The sequence below is a fragment of the Neolamprologus multifasciatus genome, chromosome 22 (genome assembly GCF_963576455.1).
Source record: "Neolamprologus multifasciatus chromosome 22, fNeoMul1.2, whole genome shotgun sequence".
Classification (NCBI taxonomy): Eukaryota; Metazoa; Chordata; class Actinopteri; order Cichliformes; family Cichlidae; genus Neolamprologus; species Neolamprologus multifasciatus.
This window is the reverse complement of record NC_140459.1, coordinates 17496778-17517868: the sequence shown is the minus strand read 5'-3', so window position 1 is coordinate 17517868 and position 21091 is coordinate 17496778. Positions and strand designations below refer to the sequence as shown.

Genomic DNA, 21091 nt, shown 5'->3' with positions numbered 1-21091 from the left:
AATTTGCACAAAATATCATGACTGCTTTCTAACTACTGACAGATTTCAGCAGGGGTCATGACTTTTTGTGCCTTTTTGCACATTCCTTTCTTCATATGATCAACACCTTTTTTCTCTATCATTTCTTCTATTTACACATAACTTAATTCATGGACATTTATGGTGTGATTTCTTTGCATCTATGGATTGGATGGGTTGTTACCAACATCTGGTAAGGATTTCCTTATAAACTGATTTATTTTTTTCTTATATTTATTGTTTTGTGGAAATTAATGAATGGTTTGGTCACACTTTTCACAGTTTTTTCACAACAAATAGTTTGCAAGTGTTTTCAGACAAGTCAGGATCTTCCATGAGTGACTGAGGTCTAAGGTTGGTGCTTGTCAGTCACAAGATAACCACAACTTAAAGCATCATCTAACCAAATTGCTAAATTTCCTACTCCCCTGGCTAAATGTTAAATTGAAATGGTAAACTGTGATTTAGCATTATACTCTAATGAACAGCACAAAAGCACAGAAGATGTAATGTAATGAGGCAGTGAATAGACTCTAAACTAGCAAATGTGTTTAGAAAGCAATCAGAAAAGTGAGATAAAAAATAAAGCCGCCCCCTGCAGGTCATTAGAGTAAATGCAGATTTGAGGCACTTTGACGTTTGTCCTCATTGTTCAGACCCAGAGGCTACTTCCATCTTTTATATACAATCTATGTTTATAATACACTTCAGTAAAAGTCAGAGCATCAAAGTCATTTCTTACAAAAACATTATTTAAATTTAAAAAAAAATTACATTAGAATTAAATGAAAGAAATTTAGATCTTGTTTTATTTATTTCAGAGCATATTTAATATCTCAGCAAACAAAGACTTGCTTGAATTGTGTGGGGTCAAAACAGTTTTTAAATGAAAAGTAAACAGTAAAGCAGCTTAAAGAAGCTAAGATGGAGGATTTATGTGTATCCTATATTACACTTGCATGTGTAACAGAAAGAGATTTATTTATTATTTTAGTGCTTTTTGGATTCCCTGCCTTTGTTGTCTGCTCTTCTCTGATCAATAAGAACATAAAAGATGTATATTTGTATGTTTATCCTGCATTAGAGAGTGGAGGTGAAACAACAACATAATTTGCCACCTGATAGGGCACCTCTGAGTCATTTTGTGTGGACCGCTATCATAAAAGTGTTCACAAATGTCAGTGTTTTTCTTTGTAAATGCTCTGAAACTGAACCTCAGTGGGCATGGTCAGTTTCCTGTTTCCATGGAAACTGACAGAGTATCAGCAGAGAGTCATGATTGGAATTTCATTGAGAAAGTAATCTGTGAAAGAAAGGTTGAAGTGACGCTCAACACAGAAGAGAGTGGTGTTGGTGTGTGAATCTGAAACGAGCCAGATGGTGAAGTACTCACCGTTTTTATCGGCCCTCCGTAAGATCTGTAATTAGGAAATGAAGAAAAAAACAACAGGATATTAAAGCAGGTTCCACACCACCAGAGTTAAAGTAAGTAAGTGTGTGAGTGCGAGGATCATCGATCACTCTGCCGAAAGCAGTGCGTCATTAAATTATTGATAGTGCTGTTCCAGAGTCCAGAGGAGATGAAAGGCGGAGTGGCAATGACCACATCAGCTGTAAAAGGCTCGAGCCACCATCCTCAAAATAGCACATCCTACTTTTACCTACCATGAAGAAGACTCTGCACAGGCGGCTTTGGAGGATAAATCTATATCTATATGATGTCTGTTTTAAATTCATTCATTTATTTGTGGGATTTCCAGACTAAGAGGATTCTAGCCCAAAGCTGCACACGGGTTAAAAAAAAGAAAAAGAAAACTACTATAAAATATCCACCCACCATCTTCAAGCTCCTGGCAGTCGATTCTGTGCTCTGATTTACTTTTTTTTTTTTTCCAGTTTTTTTTAATCTGCTGTACAAATACTGCTTCTCTCTGTCTTCATCTCTTAGTTAAATTCAGTTCCTCTACAAAGCGACAAAGCAGAAAAAAAATTTTTGTTTCATTATTATTTCAAATATCTAATCAACCATTCACTTGGCAGGAACCATCACAACCATGTTAGAAAGTGGTCCAAAAAAGAGAAAGAAAATATCCAGTGAGTGGCTGTTCTCTGGGTGAAAATTCCAGAATCAACAGACTGCTTTGAGCTGATTGGAAGGCAACAGTAACCACTCGTTGTAACAAAGATATCCATAAGAGCATCTCTAAATGCCCTACATGTTGAATTCTGAAGTAGATGTGCTACAGAAGCAGAAGACCACACTAGCTGCCACTTTTGTCAGCTAAGAACAGGAAACTGAGGCTACATGTCACACTGACTCACCAAAACTAGACAACAGAAGACTAGAAAAACAAAACATTATCTGGTTTAATTAGTTTCAATTTCTGCTGCTACACTCGGATGGCAGGGTCAGAATTTGTCATAAACAACATGGAAGCATGGATCCATCCTTGTATCGGTGATTCAGGCCGCTGGTGATGTAATGGGATGGAAAATATATTCTTGGCACAGTTTGGATCCATTAGTACTGACTGAGCATCATTTTAAGGCCACAGCTTACCTGAGTTGCTCATCTTTATAACCACAGTGTCCTCATGTTCTCACAGCTGCTTCCAGCAGGATCACATATCATCTCACAAAGTTTAAAATCATCTCAAAATGGTTTCTTGAGCATAACAATGAGCTCCCTGTACTCAGATGTCACGACATCTAAGTACAGGGAGTCCCCAAATCTCAAACCAACTGAGCACCTTTGGGATGTTGTGGAACTGGAGATTTTCATCATGGATGTGCAGCCAAAAATCTGCAGCAACTGTGTGATGCTGTCATATCAGTGCAGACCAAAATCTGTGAGGTATGTTTCCAGCACCTTGTTGAATGTGTGCTATAAGGAATTTAGACATTTCTGAAGGCAAACGTGGGACAAACTAGTACTAAGCTTCATGGTGTACCTAAATAAAGTGTGTGGTGAGTGTACATAAATTAGAAAAGACTACCAAAAAAGACATCACTTTGTATTATAAGAAACTAGAATAGGATATTTTTAAGTCATGGTATTTTAATTACATATAATTAAGTTTTTATCAATTAAGTATAAAAATAATATAGATATTAATAAATGCTCAAAATAAGCACCTGTTCCTGATGTAATTGTGTCTGCTCTCTAAAGCTGTCGTGTCTGTTCTTTATCACCCCGTGAACGCATTGTCACAATCTTAATAGCACAGGCTTAAATAATATTTAGAGTAATCTTGATGACTACTCCTGCCATTTCTGCTTTTACCCCTGTAATTAAACTCAAGTCCGGGTCTCATCTCATTTCATACCTCAGCTCACCCTAATGAATCTTTCATATGCTATTAATAAAATAAATCTCACACCGCAACAACGGCAGCAGAAAAAAAATGCAAACATCTGAGATAATGTCAGTGATTGGGTTGAAGATATGTGTATTAATGAGGCACAATGAGGTTGAAGCTCAGAAGAAACAAAATATACCCAAGAAGCAACAATTTGTGACCAGCTCTCCCCTAAAAACAAGAACTGGTTTGATTCCCTGTAATCCAGTTGGAGAAGACAGCTAATGAGTTTGACATTAGAGAGATATTTGGCTGGATAGAAAGAGGTCTCTGCCTTTAATAACTCTGGTTAAATGCTAAATGTACTACAAAGCACTTTTCTCCTCTTACCGAGCACTCAAAACACTTGACTTGGTTCATTTGCTTTCATTCTGTGCCTTCCCGAAAATACTGATGGCAGCCAACAGGTTTATGATTAAGATATCACAAATGAATGAAAGCATGAAGGGAAATTTAATCAGTAGGTGGATAAGAGGCAGAAGGCAGTCTGATTAAGAGCAGGGGTAAAGCTGCTAAGACACAAACACGTGGAGAAGAGTCATTAGATCAGGATGAGAGTTAAAGGTGTGTGAGGAATCAATCCTAGGCTTATTTTATTATCCACACTTACACCCTCTGCACTTGCCTCCATCCCTAACAAAAACAGGACCCAAACAGAAGACCCGCTTAAGGAAAAATCACCAGCATGTCTACAACTACCACCTATGGCCTGGTTTGTTTGTTTTTCTTTGCACAGATTCGCAGTGAAAATTAGGAAATTAAGTGAATGATGTTCATGATTTAATTGAATATGTACCCCCACCCCCTGCACAATACTCAAACAAAACCTACACCCGTGTTTGCATGATCATTTCCCCCCACAAAAAAATACAGGTTTATCTTTTCAAATGAGAAATATGTTAATGTTAATTATATTTTTCATATTTAAGCTGAATTTGTGAACAAACATATCAACAAAACGGGGCAGATTTCTACAAATTAATTATTTTACTGTGTTTGATTTTAAGGCTGAGGAGAAGAAAAAGGAGTAAGCTTTGAAATCCTTCTACCAAATAGATAAAGTACATGTGAGTTGTATGAAATAATTACAAGAAAGAAAGCCCTCTGTACACGTCATACATTAGAGGAATCCATAATAAATCAAGTGAGCCACAATCAACACTAATAGGTCTTATTTATTTCTAATAAATTGAAATCTGTTAACTGTAATGCATTTTGTAAGGATCACATAATCCTGGTATATATATTTTTCTACAGTCTATGTTTTAACAGTGTTGATTTTTAAGTGTAATTTTGGTCTTAATAAGGATAAAAAAACACTTGATACTTACATCAATGAAAATGGACATTCCCTTTTTGAGCTCTATTTGAGCGCTGGGCTCCTCGGACACCGGCTGAACCTCTTCTGAACAATCCATCATCCACAGTGTAGCTTCACTTGTGATCTGCAGAGGAATGTGTGTCCGCTTGAACCTCTTATTCTCTGACTCCGACAAGACACGCGAAGTAACGCACAAGTTCCGGGCTGGAGTGCCACAATTAAACATTTACTTTTAAAAGCCGAAAATAAGAGTTAATGCGATCCTTACACTGCACGTAACGAAGTCCAAATATAACTGCCTTGCGGTCAGCTTTGAGACTGCTTTTTCCTCCCTGTTAGGCAGCGATGTGCAGCTATATGCTTTTATTTTGACAGCTAAATCAACAGCCTGCCACATACTGACTGTCTGTGTTGATCCCGCCTCAGTTGATGCATAGTATTCGTGTTTTTCCACATTGTGATGCACAGGCTTTAAAATATATAAATAAACACATAAAAACTTCACCTGAGACACTCTGACAACATCGCTGCATTCAGCCAAATGAGCAGCACTAATAGCTTACTCCAACAGAGGGCTGTTACATAAATGTGAACTTTTTGTAAAAGCTACAAAGGCCACATAAAAGGTCGGCTTATGATGTCCTCTCTAGACAGATCCCCCTCCCCCCAGGTAGTTGAATGCTTGAAAACGGTGGTCTCACTTCAACACACAAAAATGGCCAGTCTCTCAAGGACTGACATTTCTGTGTTTTCGCTGCAGTATATGCTCTCTTTTAATCTGACCATAATGAAAATGTATACAACTAAAAAACAAACAAATTAAAAACAACAACAACAACTCATTAAGAATGATTTCTATGGTAGCTTTGCATTAGCAAATCTGATAATAATAATAATAATAATAATAATAATAATAATAAGAAGAAGAAGCAGAAGAAGCAGAAGAAGCAGAAGAAGAGGAATATTGAACAATAACAAGGATATGTTATAATCTGCCACATGTATCGCTCATGCTAAACTTGTAGTGGGTTGAAATGGCTGTGAAACTGTGTAACACTTCCATCTAGTGGGGTGCTGTGATAGCACAAAAATACAGATCAACAAAACCAAAAATTACATTGATGAAAAAAAAAAGAAAAAACATGTAATGTAATTAATAGTCCATAATAGTTTATGTGAGATAATACTCAGATAGGAGGGGTTAGCCTGTTTTTAAAGGACTACCACCTCAAGGCTTACAGCTCCACAGCCGAGAAAGCGGTGTTAGATGCACCAATGAACTTATTGTCTGCTTCACTCCCCTCGTTATGAATTTATGCTGAGCACACCAAGCAGGGTGATTCCCCTCAGGTTATAATATTATACTGCATGCTCTCAGAAATACAGGAGAATACGTGAAAGTGCTCTTACTCTGCTACATATCACAGTAGTGTGCCGTCTGAAATTATGAACCAGATTTTTATAAACGTGAAATTATGTCCATAAAAATGATCTGCAGTGTATTTTTATGTTAACTATATTTACTGCAGTATTATGTTCAGTTACACATTTGTGGTACATGTACTGCATTTAGGTCTGCTTCTGCATCACCTCATTGCATGATGGATATTTATTTTTGATTCCTTCTTTGACAGCTATTTTTAAAACAAGTGTTAATATGAACTCTTTAGCAGAATATACATGATGCAGTGAGGACTAACTGTGATGCAATAACCCCCACTGGCAGAAGATAATGCAGTTGAATGAACATGGTAAGAATATTAAGCTTAATTCATCTTGTTGTGAATGAAGACTGATTGGAGACAATCTATACTTTTGCCAGCTGAATTTAAGAGCATGTTATTTTAGGTGATCAAGAGGAAACATATAATTTTTTTTTATAGTTTTATAGTTTTTTATATAAACTGAATTGAGAACCTTTTTTTGTAGGCTTATATTCCAGTGAGCAAACATATGTGTAGATCAGGGGTGTCAAACATAAAGCCCAGGGTTCAGAATTGGCCTGGCAAAGACTCCAATCTGGCCCACTGAAAGGTTGTAGAAAGTGTGAAGGAATGCATAGATTTAAACTTTAATCTGTATTTTGATAAGTTTTTCACAAGTTCATAAAAACCTCTCCTATTGCCATTCATACTATACCAAAGTAAAGCAATAGATAATTAAATGGCAGAAAAGTTCCTGTTTTTAGTGCCTACTTACTTATACTACTAATAATGATATCAGTACTGGAATGCTTATCTAGGCAATGAGGTACCAAAAACCTTTCTGTCATTTTCTACATTAATAATGTAGAAAAACTGAGAAATACTGTTGAAATTGCACTTCCCCCCCCTATATTAACGCTTCTCTGGGATTAAATGTGCAGTTACATGCATTTACACTGACAGAAAGGGAAGTTTCACTGGTCTGGCCCACTGAAGGTCAGAGTACGCCCACGATGTTAAATGAGTTTGCCATCACTGGTAATATCTGTTCTGCACATTGACACACACACACACACACACACACAAAAATAAGTCTCAGAAAGCATGTAACAACAACAATAAATTGCTCTCATGAATTTATATGAATCTCATGCGTGTGTGTGTGTTTTCATTTGCTTCAGTTGTTTATCAGTTACATTTATTTAAATTTCATAAACCATCAAAAATGACGTGTGTTCAAAATGAAATCCCGGCCATCTTTAAACGACTTTTAATCTAAAAGTTTATTTTCCTCTTGTTGCGTAATTTGTAATTTTCTAATGAAATCACTGTGTTTGCTCCTGTTTATTTTTAGAAAGGAGAGCTTTCCACGTAGCTACGTCCCCGGCCACACTGACGGTAAGGAGTATCAACACGGGGACATTTCACGGTGATATCTGTTACTTATATCTTGCCTTAAAAAACACAGAGAGACTCCGAATGATTGAAGTAAAAGAAACGTTACAGGGATCGCGTTAAGCTTGGCTGACAGAAACAAAATCGTTCAAGCAATCGCTCAAAAACAACTTATTTAAAAAAAAAATCTCGCGGTGACATCGAGAGCTTTCTGATTGGTTGAAACAGTTCAACGGTGGGTCACGTGGGCTGAGGTTACTTGGCATTCTGGGACACAAACAGTGGTCTGTATGAATAGCTTCAACATCGACAGCATCCACTCAGGAGAGAGGACGACGAGTGAAACAGCAACAGCAGCTAGCCTGGAGACAAAGAGCAAACTGGGCTTTCACATCCGGCTTGTGAGTCCTGTTTGTCGCTCTGGTGTCCGGGAGAGGCGGCTCTGAAAGGCCGGTGGCGGTGGTTTTAGTCTCGAGATTGCACTGTTGGACTTTATCCTCGCAGAGAGCTAGTTAGCTAACGGCGGAGAGTAAGTTAGCCACGTAGTGATTTGTGCTGGTGAGTTATCGCTAAAGCTGGATGTGAATGCTGAGGGAGTCCTGAAAGTTGATGTGGACAGCACAGGCTCTCTCCTTGTCATGCAGACCCATCTTTGTCGTGTCCCCCCGGCCACTGACTCAACCTTGTCCTGAGCGAAGTGATAACAACTCTGAAGATGGCGAGTGCTTTAGACAGCGACTACAAAACTGACAACATCAAGTCACTGCGCTGGCACGCGACACAGCTGGTGTACCCGAGATAAACTGCTAACACGGGTTAAGTTGGGCAGTTAATGTAATGGCAAAAGGTTACCTGTATGCCTTACTATGCCAGTGCAGTAAGAGCGCCAGAGCAATGGACTACTATTTATGCTGAAGCCATCGTCTGCGAAGTTTGTGATTACTTGTCTCTGTTGAGATGGACTTTGACTGTGTTTAGACGCTTTCTAGGAACCTGTAACATAACAGCTGCTTCCAGGTCAATCTGAGCTCCACTGCTGGTCCCCAGAGGCTGTTTGAGGACCGACATGTCAATGTCAGGGGCTACGACCGTGCAGCTTTTCACCAAGCTTGTAAAGCACGCAGTGGGCAAGACGCAGATCCAGCTGAACCGCTGGCTGCAGAAGACCTCCACGGACGAGTGTGACAAAATTGACATCCTAATATGCAACGCCTTTGATGAGAGGGGGGCTGGCTTGGGAAAGTCGGATGGTGTTCCCGAGGCCAGCGTTGACGCAGGGGGGACGACCTTCACCGGTGGTGCAGAGTTCAGACACCCATGTTGTATCACCACCTTCTGTTTTAAAAGCGCCCTGCTGGCGTGCATCCTCACTGCTGTGTGCTTCTCCTCGGTGGCTCTGGTACGCCAATACCTCAAGGACCTCCTGCTCTGGGTGGAGAGTTTGGACAGCTTTGTTGGAGCCATGCTCTTTATAGTTGGTTTGATTATCGTGTCCTTTCCATGTGGATGGGGATATATTGTTCTTAATGTGGCTGCTGGCTACCTCTACGGCTTCGTGCTGGGTATGGGACTAGTTATGGTGGGGGTTCTAATAGGGACCTTTGTGGCACACGTGGTGTGCAAACGACTGTTGACTGACTGGGTGCTGAACAAAGTTGGAAACAACGAACAGCTCAGTGCCGTCATACGCGTGGTGGAAGGAGGAAGTGGACTCAAAATTGTGGCCTTAGCAAGACTTACCCCCATACCTTTTGGACTCCAAAATGCAGTTTTCTCGGTGAGTATGTTTTCAGGTTTTCTTAGGCCATCGTGTAAACTCACAAATTGCAGTAGATGTGTCACAGCACTTGTTCGGCTCTGGGAAGAATTCATTACTGTACCAGATGATGGCTGAACAAATCAAACAGAGTCCTGACAGTTAATTCTGCGGTCTTTTTGTGTGTGTTTTAGAGGGGATGCATTTTTCTTATTTCTAGGCCAGCTGAATCTCAGGGGAAATCAGAACTATCTAGATACAAGTCAGGAACTGCCAGTTTCATTTCAGTTTAGGACACTGAAAAGAGTAGTTGGCCTGTTACTTCAATATTCAAGGCAGACCGGAGTCTAAATGTGGAAATGAAAATAGGAAGCCGGTCCACAGAGAATGGAAACTCATTCTTCCTGCAGATAAACGGAGTGCTCCTAGGATGTGGCTCCCAGTGGTCAGTAGCCATATTTCAGGTTTTATATTTAGGAGCAATTTTTTATTTTTGTTTGTTTTTTTTTCTCTCTTGATCATCTGGTGACATAAACACAATTCACCTTTTTTGTTTGGTTTCCTGTGTATTTTTATTTTTTTGAGATGACTCTCATGTCAGATCAGTGTTGTGATATTGCTTTCAACTGCTCTCCTACATTTAACTGAGGCCCTTGACCTTCATACATTGCATGAATAGTTTATACCCCTTCATTACCTTCCTCACTCAACTCATTGATACATCCAAAAAGGTAAAAGGCTTAAGTGATCATCCTCTGTTTTATAGAATATCAGGATGGGTCACTCGATATGAAAACAATAGGACTATTTAAAAAATAAAAAATAAAACAAGGTATTACAAGTTGAAGCCATGCAAAAAAACATAGGTTCACTTACCCAGTATATCCACAGTTGCCTTTCTAGATACATTTAACCTCCTTGGACCTGGAGTCCACATATGTGGACATCACATTTTGGGTTGTTTAGACCAAAATACTCAATTCACACTCCTTGTGTAGGCAATAATGTAATTTATAATACTTGTAAAATTGCCACTGAGAGGATTTATTCCTGCTAGTTATAATAAAATTTAGCTGGGACATCCTTTTCACACACAAAAATATATATATATTTATATCTCAAAACAAAAACTACATTTAATCTGCTGCATCTATCATGCTCAAAGAGCTTGATTAACGGTAAACATGCTAAAAGTATTGTCTGATGAGAAATCCCCCCTTAAATACTGGAAAACGCAGAAGCACAAACATGCAAAATTGGATGCAAAGCGTTGGGCTTGAAAGACATTAATAGCTTACAGCAAGAAGGAGTTGATGCACAGGCCCAAGGAGGGGGAAAAAGCTGATGATGTAAGTGTGTTTCACAAGCACAGAGGTTGTGTGGTGCTAAACCAGTGGGGTTTTCCGGGGTGACTGATTTGGTTAGACATTTGTCAACTTTATAGAGTTGAGTGCTTTGCGTTGATTATGATTTCTCAGTTTAATGTCACCACACTGACATAGAAAATCTGCTTTATAACCCTCATGCAAATATTGAGGTGTTCGACCGCTATACTGGTTGATCTGAATAACTATCTAAATGTGTCCCCAGTGTGATGTTTATTACTGAACATAGAGAGAAGTCCTGTAAAGGGGTATGAAATCTTAATCTTCCCTGTAGCGTGTGAGAGCAACATGTTGAAGTTATTTATTGCACTGCATTACGTGAACGCTAGACTTTGGTTTAACATATCAATATTGCATTAACATATCTACAGTTACTGTTCAAAACGACCCTTACAACTTCAGACGGTAATTTGATAATGGTGAGATGAGAGCATGGTAATAATGAGAAGCCTTGTGGGTACAAGAATCACGGGAAGCAATAAGCATTTGTGCTGCTGTTGTACGCTGACTGATAGGCTGCTATTTGAGAAGCATCTCAAAGTCAGATGTATGGATATCAAGGTTAGGCAGGGAGCTGACGTAGATAAGGGTTTAGAGTCGGTGGTGATCTGTTTGGACAATGATTCCTTTGATAATGGCACCAAATGTGAGCCTGTTTTGTTTTTTTAGTTGTTAGGATGTTCGTGTAAAATATGCTCACAATGTGTTTTCAAATGAAGGTTTTTCAGATTGTGTTGGTGATAATTCCCAGACATACAGTGTCATCAAGTATGAGAATCTGTAACTCTGAATATGGGCATTATTAATCTTTATTTCTACACTAAGTCAGCAGTTTACCTGATCATGGACTTTGAGTATGACATAGCTTAAGCCTAGCAGATGGCTTTCTTTTGCCTGACTGATTTCAGTAGCTTCATTTTTTCCCCCGTTGCTGTATACTTCATAGTTGGGACTTGTCTGTGCTTCACGGGAGGATAACTGGAGACGCTATGACAATAGTTGCAACATTGAACTTGCTGCTCCACGCTGCAGAAGTGAAAATGAGGTGTCAAAGTCAAAGGGACAGATTTTAACACTCTGTTGCTCAGCTGCTGACTCTGTGACTGGCGCTGTTAGTACCCTCAGTCAGCTCATGAGAGTCAAAGTACAAGGTGAGCTCACTGACAGTCATGTACAATAGTGATCTTCAGCTTGCTCTGGGTTATTACATACATGGTCAAAGCAAACAAAAAAGGCTGCAATTCTAAAATGGCTAAACAACAAATGCTACAGATGTAGGTCATATTTTTTTGGATGCCAGTTTGCATTTGTCACTTTTCTGCTGGTTTGTTCCAGCTTATGACAGCTGTTTGTCTTTGGAAAATGTGTCTGTGCTTGACTCATTGTCAGGCTTTTTAAGGAGTTTTTTGTTTCTTTTGACATATTTTAGATTTACAAGCAGCTTGTTGAGTTCTTGGTTGATGTTGCTCCGAAAAGCTTGGAAAAACTCACCTGTTTTATTGAGATATCATTATGTCTATTATCTGCATCTTTCTTCGATAATGAATAATATCGTGTCAAATGATAACTTGAAAGAAATCACAAAGACCGCATTGAAAGTAGTCCATTAATCATTATTTCCACACTTTTATCAGCGGTTTCCTCCAGGATCTGCACCTGTCTCGTATGCAACTTGTTCTGACTGCTCACATAGCGTCATGCAGCTGTTTAATGAAAAATGCTGTTAAAGCACCCTGTACGCTAGCTGCTCGGCACCAAGTGGCAAGCAGATACACTTAGCATAGCAAAGCATTTACCAACCCCAGTGTACTGGAGTTAGTGGAGTCCTAATCTTTCTAAACGGGTATCTACATATACATATGCAGAATGTGGAGGCCCGGGCCAACTTTGGGATCTAAATTTGTACTCATCAGTCACAAGCATGCTCTGGTTACCTGACAAGGACAGGAGGCAAAAGAATGATTTTATTTTTGCAATAAACTATCGCCTGCAATGGATTGGTGCTTTTGAATTTACCTGCATTTGTTAATGCATTTGCCTAACATGCAAAATACTGCTGGTTTGAGATAAGGGGGAGAGACAAATCTCCGTGTCAGGAGGGGCATCCGGCATAAGAATCAAAATAAGGTTGTAATCGAGCAGATAGAGCAGGAAGCCTCAGATATCTGCTGGCTGCATCTGAGGAGAAAATTGGCCTTTGTCCTCAGATGCTAATGCTTGATTTACAGGACTGCATTGCCTATGCTGTAGACTGACATGCACCTTCCAGACACAGACTTCAGCATCTCTGAGAAGTCTATTTAGTAGTAGTGTCTGATATATATTTATTTGGTTTATTAAGAAAAGCATGATGTTTTAATAAGAAGAGACCTGATTAACACAGTCAGGTGGCTATTTCCTTCTAAGTAAAGAAGGTGGTGGAGAAGTGATAGCATTTGCTGTTAAATGATCAGGATGGAGAACTGATATATTCATCACATCACCCAGTGATGCGTGTCGCAGTCGCTTCCATGTGAAATTCTTTGGTTTCTGTTGGAGAAATGCCTGTCAGAGTGGAGCTTTTCAGTCTCACCACCTGTTTTCCCTGCAACATTTTCACTTCCAGCCTCTACGGGATTTCAAACCCAACTCAGGCTCTTGCTGGATACTTAATCTCATCTGGAGGTTCATTGTAGAGCTGAGCTGCTGTTGTATCTGTACGATCTTATTCTCCACAATAAAAAGAGAAACGAGCCATTTCTAAGCATAGGCCCGTAACGGCTCACAGTAGAGTTATGTCTTGTCTGCCCTGCCCTTGGTAAGCACTTTCTGCGGGTGAGGCTACATTTCACTGTGCCCCTCACTTCTTTCTGCTGAAGTTGGTGGTGCTACATTATCACGGGTAACCTAAAACGACACAGAGACTGCAGCAGTTAGCAAAACAATAGGACAGCTCAGGAAAAATGCTTGTGAATCCGTTGAGCTTCAGGTGAGCGCTTTCATCTCCGCACATCTATTTTATTGCACTTTTATACCTGCTCGCTATCCTGGCTCCAACACTCGTCATAATGAGCTGATGAAGCAATCTGGGAAGTCTTTGTGTGTGATTTATGGACCTTCAGTACAAGCAGGCATGTTTTAAGTGTTCTTCACACTCCATTAGTATGAATAAAAAAGAGAAACGGCACGACAGTTGCAATCCTAATTTTACTGCATAGTCAAAGCACCTAGTGTTTTGTTTACAAGCACAAAGTCAGGCCTGCATTGCTGCTGCTCTAAATAAATCAGGCCAGTCATAAGACGGGGCGATATTTTTTTCACTTGAATTTGCAGATTACCGTGATACAGGCTTGCAGAAGCAAGTAGGAGGTTCAGTGGGAATTCTCTGCACAGTCATAAAAATACCACAGACTGGCCCTTCCCTGGTCGCATACAAGACAGCTGTGTGTGCCCGATGCCTGGGTGGGACTTCAGAGGCCCTGTGCTTCAGAGACTGCATTCATTTTCTTCTATAGCTCTCACAGATGTCTCCGAAATCAGCTGAAGGCGTTTTGATTGTGTTGGCACGTGGCGTGGACACATCAAGGCTAATCTTGCGAGGAGAAAAAGCCTGTCACATGACCGTGCAGAGGGAAAAGTGCTTGGCGAAAAAAACAGCCCGGACTACAATGTTAGCTTGATTAACCACGATTCGATAATGTCAGTGTTTTGTGAAGTGTAACCTAAGTTCTTATCAGTGTCTAGTGTGATAACGGGAGAGGATTTTATCCCAGCAAAGAGACACTTTGGCTGCATCGAGCGCAAATGTTTTCAAGCCCTGATAACATTTTGGCACAGACAGTCTTGCAGTAACATACCAAAACCCCTGACACACTGCTATCAGCTGCAGCTAGTCACTGAGCACACGGTGCCAAGGTCACATCCTCCCACAGCCAGCACGGGTGCACAGAGGCTTATGTCATCACTTAATCAAGAGATCAAGGGTGACAGCGAGCCAGCAGTTATTTATATATACCGGTATATTTATATTAAGGTGGTTGTTTGGAGATACCGAAACAAGACAGCATCCTGCCTTTGAGTAGTTTTTCTAGTAACTGAGGTGAAGGGACTCAGTTGTGATGTAGCCTGTGAGCACAGCACTAAGCCACATCATTGACACCACTGGCAGTGCTCTGCAGAGACACCTCTGGTCCTGGCGTTCATGCAGATGTTATATTTACTCGTGTACCACTAACCGGAACAAACCCCGAAGGCAGCGACACTCCCCAACTGCAGCCGTCTCCTGTAGCAGAGCACCCAGCCTATGCACAGAAACCGCTCAGGAGTAGCTCAAAGACCATACTCACCCTCCAGCTTTATCAGATCCCAGTCTGATCGAGCATCTCTGGGACGCGCTAGAACAAGCCTGATTCGTGGAAGGCAGCCTGTGGGGACCAGACTGCTCTCCTGGTGCCAAACGCCATGGGAACACGAGCTGTTTTTGCATGATGGGTTCAGGTTCAGCACTCAAATTTGTTAGAAACTATTTAGTTAACCCAATTTACTGTGGTTAGTATCATATTTATTTATCCTGCGAGGAAGCCAATCCTCATAAGAATTTATTCGGTGTACATATATAAAAGTGTAAATAAACAATAAAAAAATCAGTACTTTAACAGTTTAAAAAAAAAAAAAGTCGTAAAACAAGTTATTCAATTGCTGGAGTTGTTCATATGTTCTTTTTTTAGAAAAGGACAATGCCACCTTGTCACGTAGCTTCTTTTTAAAATTCTTTAAAAGCTTTACAACGTTTCAGTAAAACTCAACAGGTTTCACACACAAAGTTCAGGGCACAACAAAATCAGACAAGTTTGAATTTCACAGACTGACAGAGTTCAACATTGTTGAAATAACTGGAAGACTAAAAACTGAAAGACAGTCTTTTAGTTATAGATGTTTAAATATGATTAAAACTGATCTTTTTCTCGTGTGTTTTACTGTTATTTTATTAAAGTTTGAAACCTGTTTTTTTTTTTTTTTTAATCACTGCTCCCCTTTCACAGATCACAGATGTGTCCTTGCCAAACTACCTGGTGGCCTCCTCTGTGGGCCTGTTGCCCACACAGCTTCTAAACTCCTACCTGGGCACCACACTTCGTACTATGGAGGATGTCATCGCTGAGCAAAGCGTCAGCGGCTACTTCGTGTTCAGCCTGCAGGTGAGCTGGAGGTGACAATATATTGAGTACGAAGGTAACAATTTTCAAATATCTGAGATTTGAGATTATATGTTGCTTTCCCATTTTGCTCAACGTAGTGCTGACATTTAAAGAACAAAAGCCCAGCGGAGCTCGTTATCAGCACACCCCTATTTGTGACCATACTGAATTTTCATTCTTAAATATTGGTGATTATTGAAGGAATAATAATAGCTGTGGATATAAAATTTAAAAAAAATGTGTGTAAATGTATTGTGTAAAATGCTTTAAAATGGAGAACAGTAACTACTGTGACGAAAACAAGCTTACATACAGGAAGTGTAAGATGTTCTTTTCTTGAAATGACTTCAGCAGGTCTGTGGGATGGTAATGGTTTCTCTCATTGTTCTGGTTTGAGCTTGTTCCACTCTCCCACAGTTTAACTCTAGTTATTTTCATTAATTTACCTTCAGGGATTTTCCAGAGATTCTTGTTTGCGAAGGACTGAGCTGTTTCAGTATTTCACTGTTATCAGATTCTCGGAACTTATGAAACCGGTTTTGCAATTCAACAGTGGTTTGTTTTGTTTTTTTTAAAGAAGGAAACAGTGATGCATGAATGAATGTCTGATGTGGGTGTTGACCTTTTTGCGTTGCAGTAAGGAAAGAATTCCTGCTATAGAAAACATTTTTTAGACAATGACCTTCCTTCCAATCTTCACTGACATCTTTTTCTATTTATGCACTATATGTCGTTCAGCAGGTTTCAGTTTAGCCTTTCTGTTAATGATCTGTCAGTGAGCTTTCAGTCCAAATTCTCTCAGGCGATGAGAGACTTTATGCCAAGAAAAAAACATCAATGTTCAACAGTGAACTGACGAGCAATGTGGTCAATGAGTAATGAACCAGTTTCCCACTCAAAAGTTTCTCTCTGGTGAATTTGTCCCAAATGGACAACTATGGATGGATTTTTTTTTTAACCTCCTGAGACCTGAAGATTTTTAATTTCTAATTTCATTTTAATTTAATAGAACGTTCAGTATCAGGTGCAAAAAAGTTCCCTTATGAAGGATGTTATCCACGTTGAATCACATTTCCTTTTAAAACATCTCATTTAGGATTTTTATTTAGGATAGAGTATTTTTAAAGTGTAAAATACACTTTAACTACATCCTGTTCACTTATATTTGGCGCTTTAAATAGATTAAGGAGTAGCTTTGGTATTTCCTGACCTTTATCTCTTCTGTATCTCCACCAGATGCCCTGCTTAGATGTTACTCAGCCCTTTTAGGCAGGTCTTTGCTTTGGAGCACTCCTTGTTGTAGGTTTTTGTGAGTCAGAAAACACAACAAAACCACGTAATCTACCAAAACATCAAACCCACAACAAGAAGAATGTGCTCTCCACCGGCCAAGCCTGCGTGTACGCCAGTCTGTCCATGCGAAATGCAGGTTGAACACTTTTCTTTAGAGTTACAATAGTAACAGAGAAAATAAATATGACCTACACACACAAGCAACAGGTGACAGACCTGGTTCTTGCTTCTAAGAAGAACTTTCTATTACTTTTCTGTGAAGTATTATTCCAGGCATTGCTCTTGTTTGTGCCAGAAAAGTCAGCTCAGCTCACCTCAAGTTCATTTCAGTTTTACAGCATCACCAGCACCTGTTTAGTTTTATGTAATTCTCACATGTGCTCAGAGAAGTGTTAATAAAGGTCAGGAGTCCAGTGTCTGTTGAGTAGAACAAGGGTATTAGTGTTTCATGTTATCTCATTGACAGCTGGCCATATTCACATGGAAGCCAGTCATGATGGGAAACTAGGGGAGGTGCCGATGTAGTCCAGCTTCCCTGACACCAGCATGAGGAATGGACAGTCTGATTTTCTGGATTTGCCCTGTGATACATGGCTCTCGCTCAATAGCAGTACAGATAGGCTCCTCTTCCCTGCTACCTTAAAGTGAACTGGAGAAAATGAATGAATTGGAGTTAAAACCAACCTTTAAATAACTAATTATGTGTGATTTATATATTAAACATATTGGTGGTTGTCCTTCAGTATAATTAACGCAGTGTTTCAGAGACTACTAACTGAGTTTTTGCCTCTGAAGTCCTATTATTTGTTTGGGCTTGTTCTGAAAAACTCAGACTCCAAAGTGACTAAATACCAAACTCCAGCTGGCTTCGAGATTTAGTTTTCATAGGTATGTGAGTCGTCTAGAAGGTGAAATGTCTTTAAATACAGAAGAACGCAGCAATGTCTTTAGTTTTTGAACTAAATAAGTTCCATCGATATTTGTTCTGGTTTATAATTACCAACTTAATTGTTACTGTTTTAATTTCTAAACGTTAGAACGTAGCTAAAATTTGTCTTCATCCCTTTTTGCTTTTAGGAGACAAAACGATGTGCCTGTAAATGTAGTGCTTTACTTTATTATCGTCATCATTACACAAACAGAAGGCTCATTACCACAATCGTTAGTTAACACGAAGCTTCTTGCTCTGCTCCGCTCTACAGATCATCATCAGCATCGGCCTGATGTTCTACGTCGTGCATCGGGCTCAGGTAGAGCTCAACGCAGCCATCGCCGCCTGCCAGATGGAGCTGAAGTCGTCGCACATGAACGGCTCCTCCACCAATCACAGCAGCTTCACCTACTGCAGCAAGAGGGTGACAGCTGGAAGCGGCAACTGCATCAACATCGTGTGATCTCGAATCGCCGCACGTGGCTGTAGCAGCCACGACCTGGTCACTCAATTGTAACGCACGTATCCTTGGGGGAACCAGCACAGTTCAGCTGGTGTCCCAAACACGCCGGTGGCACGGTAACGTACTGCAGCGATCATCCCGGCATCTCGCTCTGAGCACCCTAAAAGTGTACGCCTGTAGTCGGTGTGGAAGTGCGGGACCACGCGCCTGATAATGGTGCTGATGAACGTGGTACGTCATAATGGTAGTTTATTTGTTTTTTGTTAATGGTACTTTTTTACCATGAGATGACTGCGGAAATGTGATGATCTCATGGCAACCTGCGAAGTAGTCACGATATTTAATCCTTTTTTTTGTGCTCATGTAGAACTTCAACTTACAAAGTCCACACTGGGAGGCGGGAGATGGTGGCAGTGGCATGAGTTAATCATACACTTATTGAGACTGTAGTTTGAATGCTGGGCAGGAGCAGAGCTTTCAGACTCTGTTTTATTACCTTTACACTTAAGATGTTTGCTTTCTTTTACTGCGGTTTGGCACCAAAAGCACTAACAAAATAATAGTTTGGGTTAAAATCCAAAGTTTGTTTTCTACATGATCTAACGTGACTGTTTCACTTTTGCCATGAGAGTGGGCAAAAATATGGCGGGTAGCACAGTGAGCGAGTTTTTAAGTACGTAGCAGGAAATGAAATGCCTGCTTTTTTTTTCTGAATGTGCAGGTCCTTTCAAAGGAACCGATTTTACTTTTCATTTCAGTGTCAAAAGAACACCAGCCTATGCACCTTTAAGTATACCTGTTTCTATTTTATTTCAGGTGATTGAATTATTTTGCTTATTTGCAGTATGAGTAATAAAGGGCATTATTAATATTTTTGAATTATTTGGCATTTAATTATGGTTCCCTTTTTTTTAAGTGTCTTATTTTTGGACTATGGAGAAGGCGGGAACACTCCCAGTGCGCGTAGGCTTTCAGTTTGAGCACCTCCTGCAGGTTTGAGAGGAGAGCCGGGAAGTTTATAATCCAATATGTTTAACTCAGAGCCGCACACCCTGCGAGCGATTCCCGCATCATTGGTGATCCATTTTGATTTTTCGTTAATGCTCGTTTTACTTTTGTTTTTGTTTTTGCTGTGAGATTTTTCTTTTTTCTGGAGAATTATAGAGTTTTTTTCTCTTTTCTTTAAAATGGTTGATTTGATAAATCAGTGCAATACATCTAAGAACGAAACTGCAAGAATGTCACATTTCAGTGCTGAAACCAAACTAATAAGAAATGCTGTCATGCATACGACATAACACAAACCCAAGTCTGTGTGTTATTTGGGGTTTATCTTACTTAGATTACAGAGATGTGAGCTCGATGAGATAAAGAAGCTTTTATTTTTTAATATGCCGTGAATTGAGGAAGCTTATGAGACGTTATGACCCCGGCCTCGCCTGAGGTGAGGCTGAGTGCAACTTAGGACTTTTTACTTGTTGGTGGTGATAGACATCACCTGGTAACTTTTTTTTTTAAATTTCTTTAAGCTCTTAATACAACAAGGATCTCATGCTGTAGGTTTGTTTGCACAGTCCACTACAGACAAACATTATTTTCATACAGATGAACTACAAATGGGTTTGGTTGGTCAAAAGGAAAACTGGATGTGTCATAGAAGCTGACAATCAAACACAACACGGACACTAAGGGATGAATGTGATACTACTTCTTATTTTTTACATTTATTGTGATGCTGCTCCTCAGACCAAGTCTGATAGAGGAATATTAAGGGCTCCTATTTAAAAGATTAAAAAAAATTACACATCTTAATGTTCCTGTAGTTGTTCACAAAAAGCCTGCTTTGTGATGCTGGTGCAACTTTTTTTGTTTTTCATTTAAACTTTTGTACCTTTTTGTTCTTCTTAACGCCAGAAACTGTCTTCACCCAAACACATTCCATGCTGTCAGTCAACTGGCAAGCTGTAGAGTTATTTTCACACTAAATGTTGGTTTAAAGGGCCCCTTCCGGTTTGAATTTAGCAATAATTTTGACAGTTTAAAGCAAAAAAGCCCATACCAGTATGTATCAGTAAGCTCTTTAGCCAAGTGAGGGGAATCGCTTAGTCGGGTTATAACGTGAACTAAAAGCTGCATTTAAGTTATTTGATCTATATTCCAGAGTATCACCTTTCCCAGGTTTGTATTACAGTGTCGAGCCTGCCTTTTACCTCCCGCTGCCTCTTTGACAGACATCTCTGAGTTGCCTATGATTTGAAAGAGACGTCACGAGACACGCTGGTATCTGTGATCAGAACAGCTTGTTTGGTATTGGGAGAGTCCCTGAAATGACTGACTGCTTGCACACAGATCACACGAACATCTTTATCGTTAGATCGGAACACTTTTACAGCTTCTTACTTGAATTGACAGTTTACGTATACAAGGAGAGAGGGGAACATGTTTTACAACTGATAGCTTGTGAAAAAAAAATCACTTAACACTTAGTCATGTTTTAAAAGCACGGAAATGTGGTTTGTTTTAAAGTCTTAGATGTCCCCTAACAGAGACTCTCCTGAAACGTAGCGTG

The 21091-nt window shown here is 39.8% G+C and overlaps 2 protein-coding genes across 4 annotated transcripts in view; one reads left to right on the top strand and one right to left on the bottom strand.

Annotated features, from left to right (window-relative positions):
- Positions 1 to 5066, bottom strand: part of necab1 (N-terminal EF-hand calcium binding protein 1) — a 39200-nt gene extending 34134 nt beyond the window's left edge. The window contains exons 1-2 of one of the 2 annotated variants that reach the window (XM_085149387.1): positions 4709 to 5066; positions 1412 to 1436 (exon numbers count right to left, since the gene is read on the bottom strand). In XM_085149387.1, coding sequence (XP_085005513.1) covers positions 1412 to 1436; positions 4709 to 4924 — 241 coding nt within the window. In that variant the 5' untranslated portion in view covers positions 4925 to 5066. The remainder of the gene's footprint in view (positions 1 to 1411; positions 1437 to 4708) is intronic. The other variant, XM_085149388.1, reaches the window with a different exon arrangement.
- Positions 5067 to 7758: 2692 nt separating this feature from the next.
- On the top strand, positions 7759 to 20152 carry tmem64 (transmembrane protein 64). 2 transcript variants are annotated; one of them, XM_085149391.1, is made up of 4 exons: positions 7759 to 8075; positions 8162 to 9294; positions 15680 to 15835; positions 18331 to 20152. In XM_085149391.1, the coding sequence occupies exons 2-4, from the start codon at positions 8584 to 8586 to the stop codon at positions 18520 to 18522; spliced, it is 1059 nt and encodes a 352-aa protein (XP_085005517.1). In that variant the 5' UTR covers positions 7759 to 8075; positions 8162 to 8583; the 3' UTR covers positions 18523 to 20152. The 2 variants fall into 2 exon arrangements, with proteins under 2 accessions (XP_085005517.1, XP_085005516.1); XM_085149390.1 differs by having other exon boundaries at positions 7759 to 9294.
- The last annotated feature ends 939 nt before the right edge of the window (positions 20153 to 21091 follow it).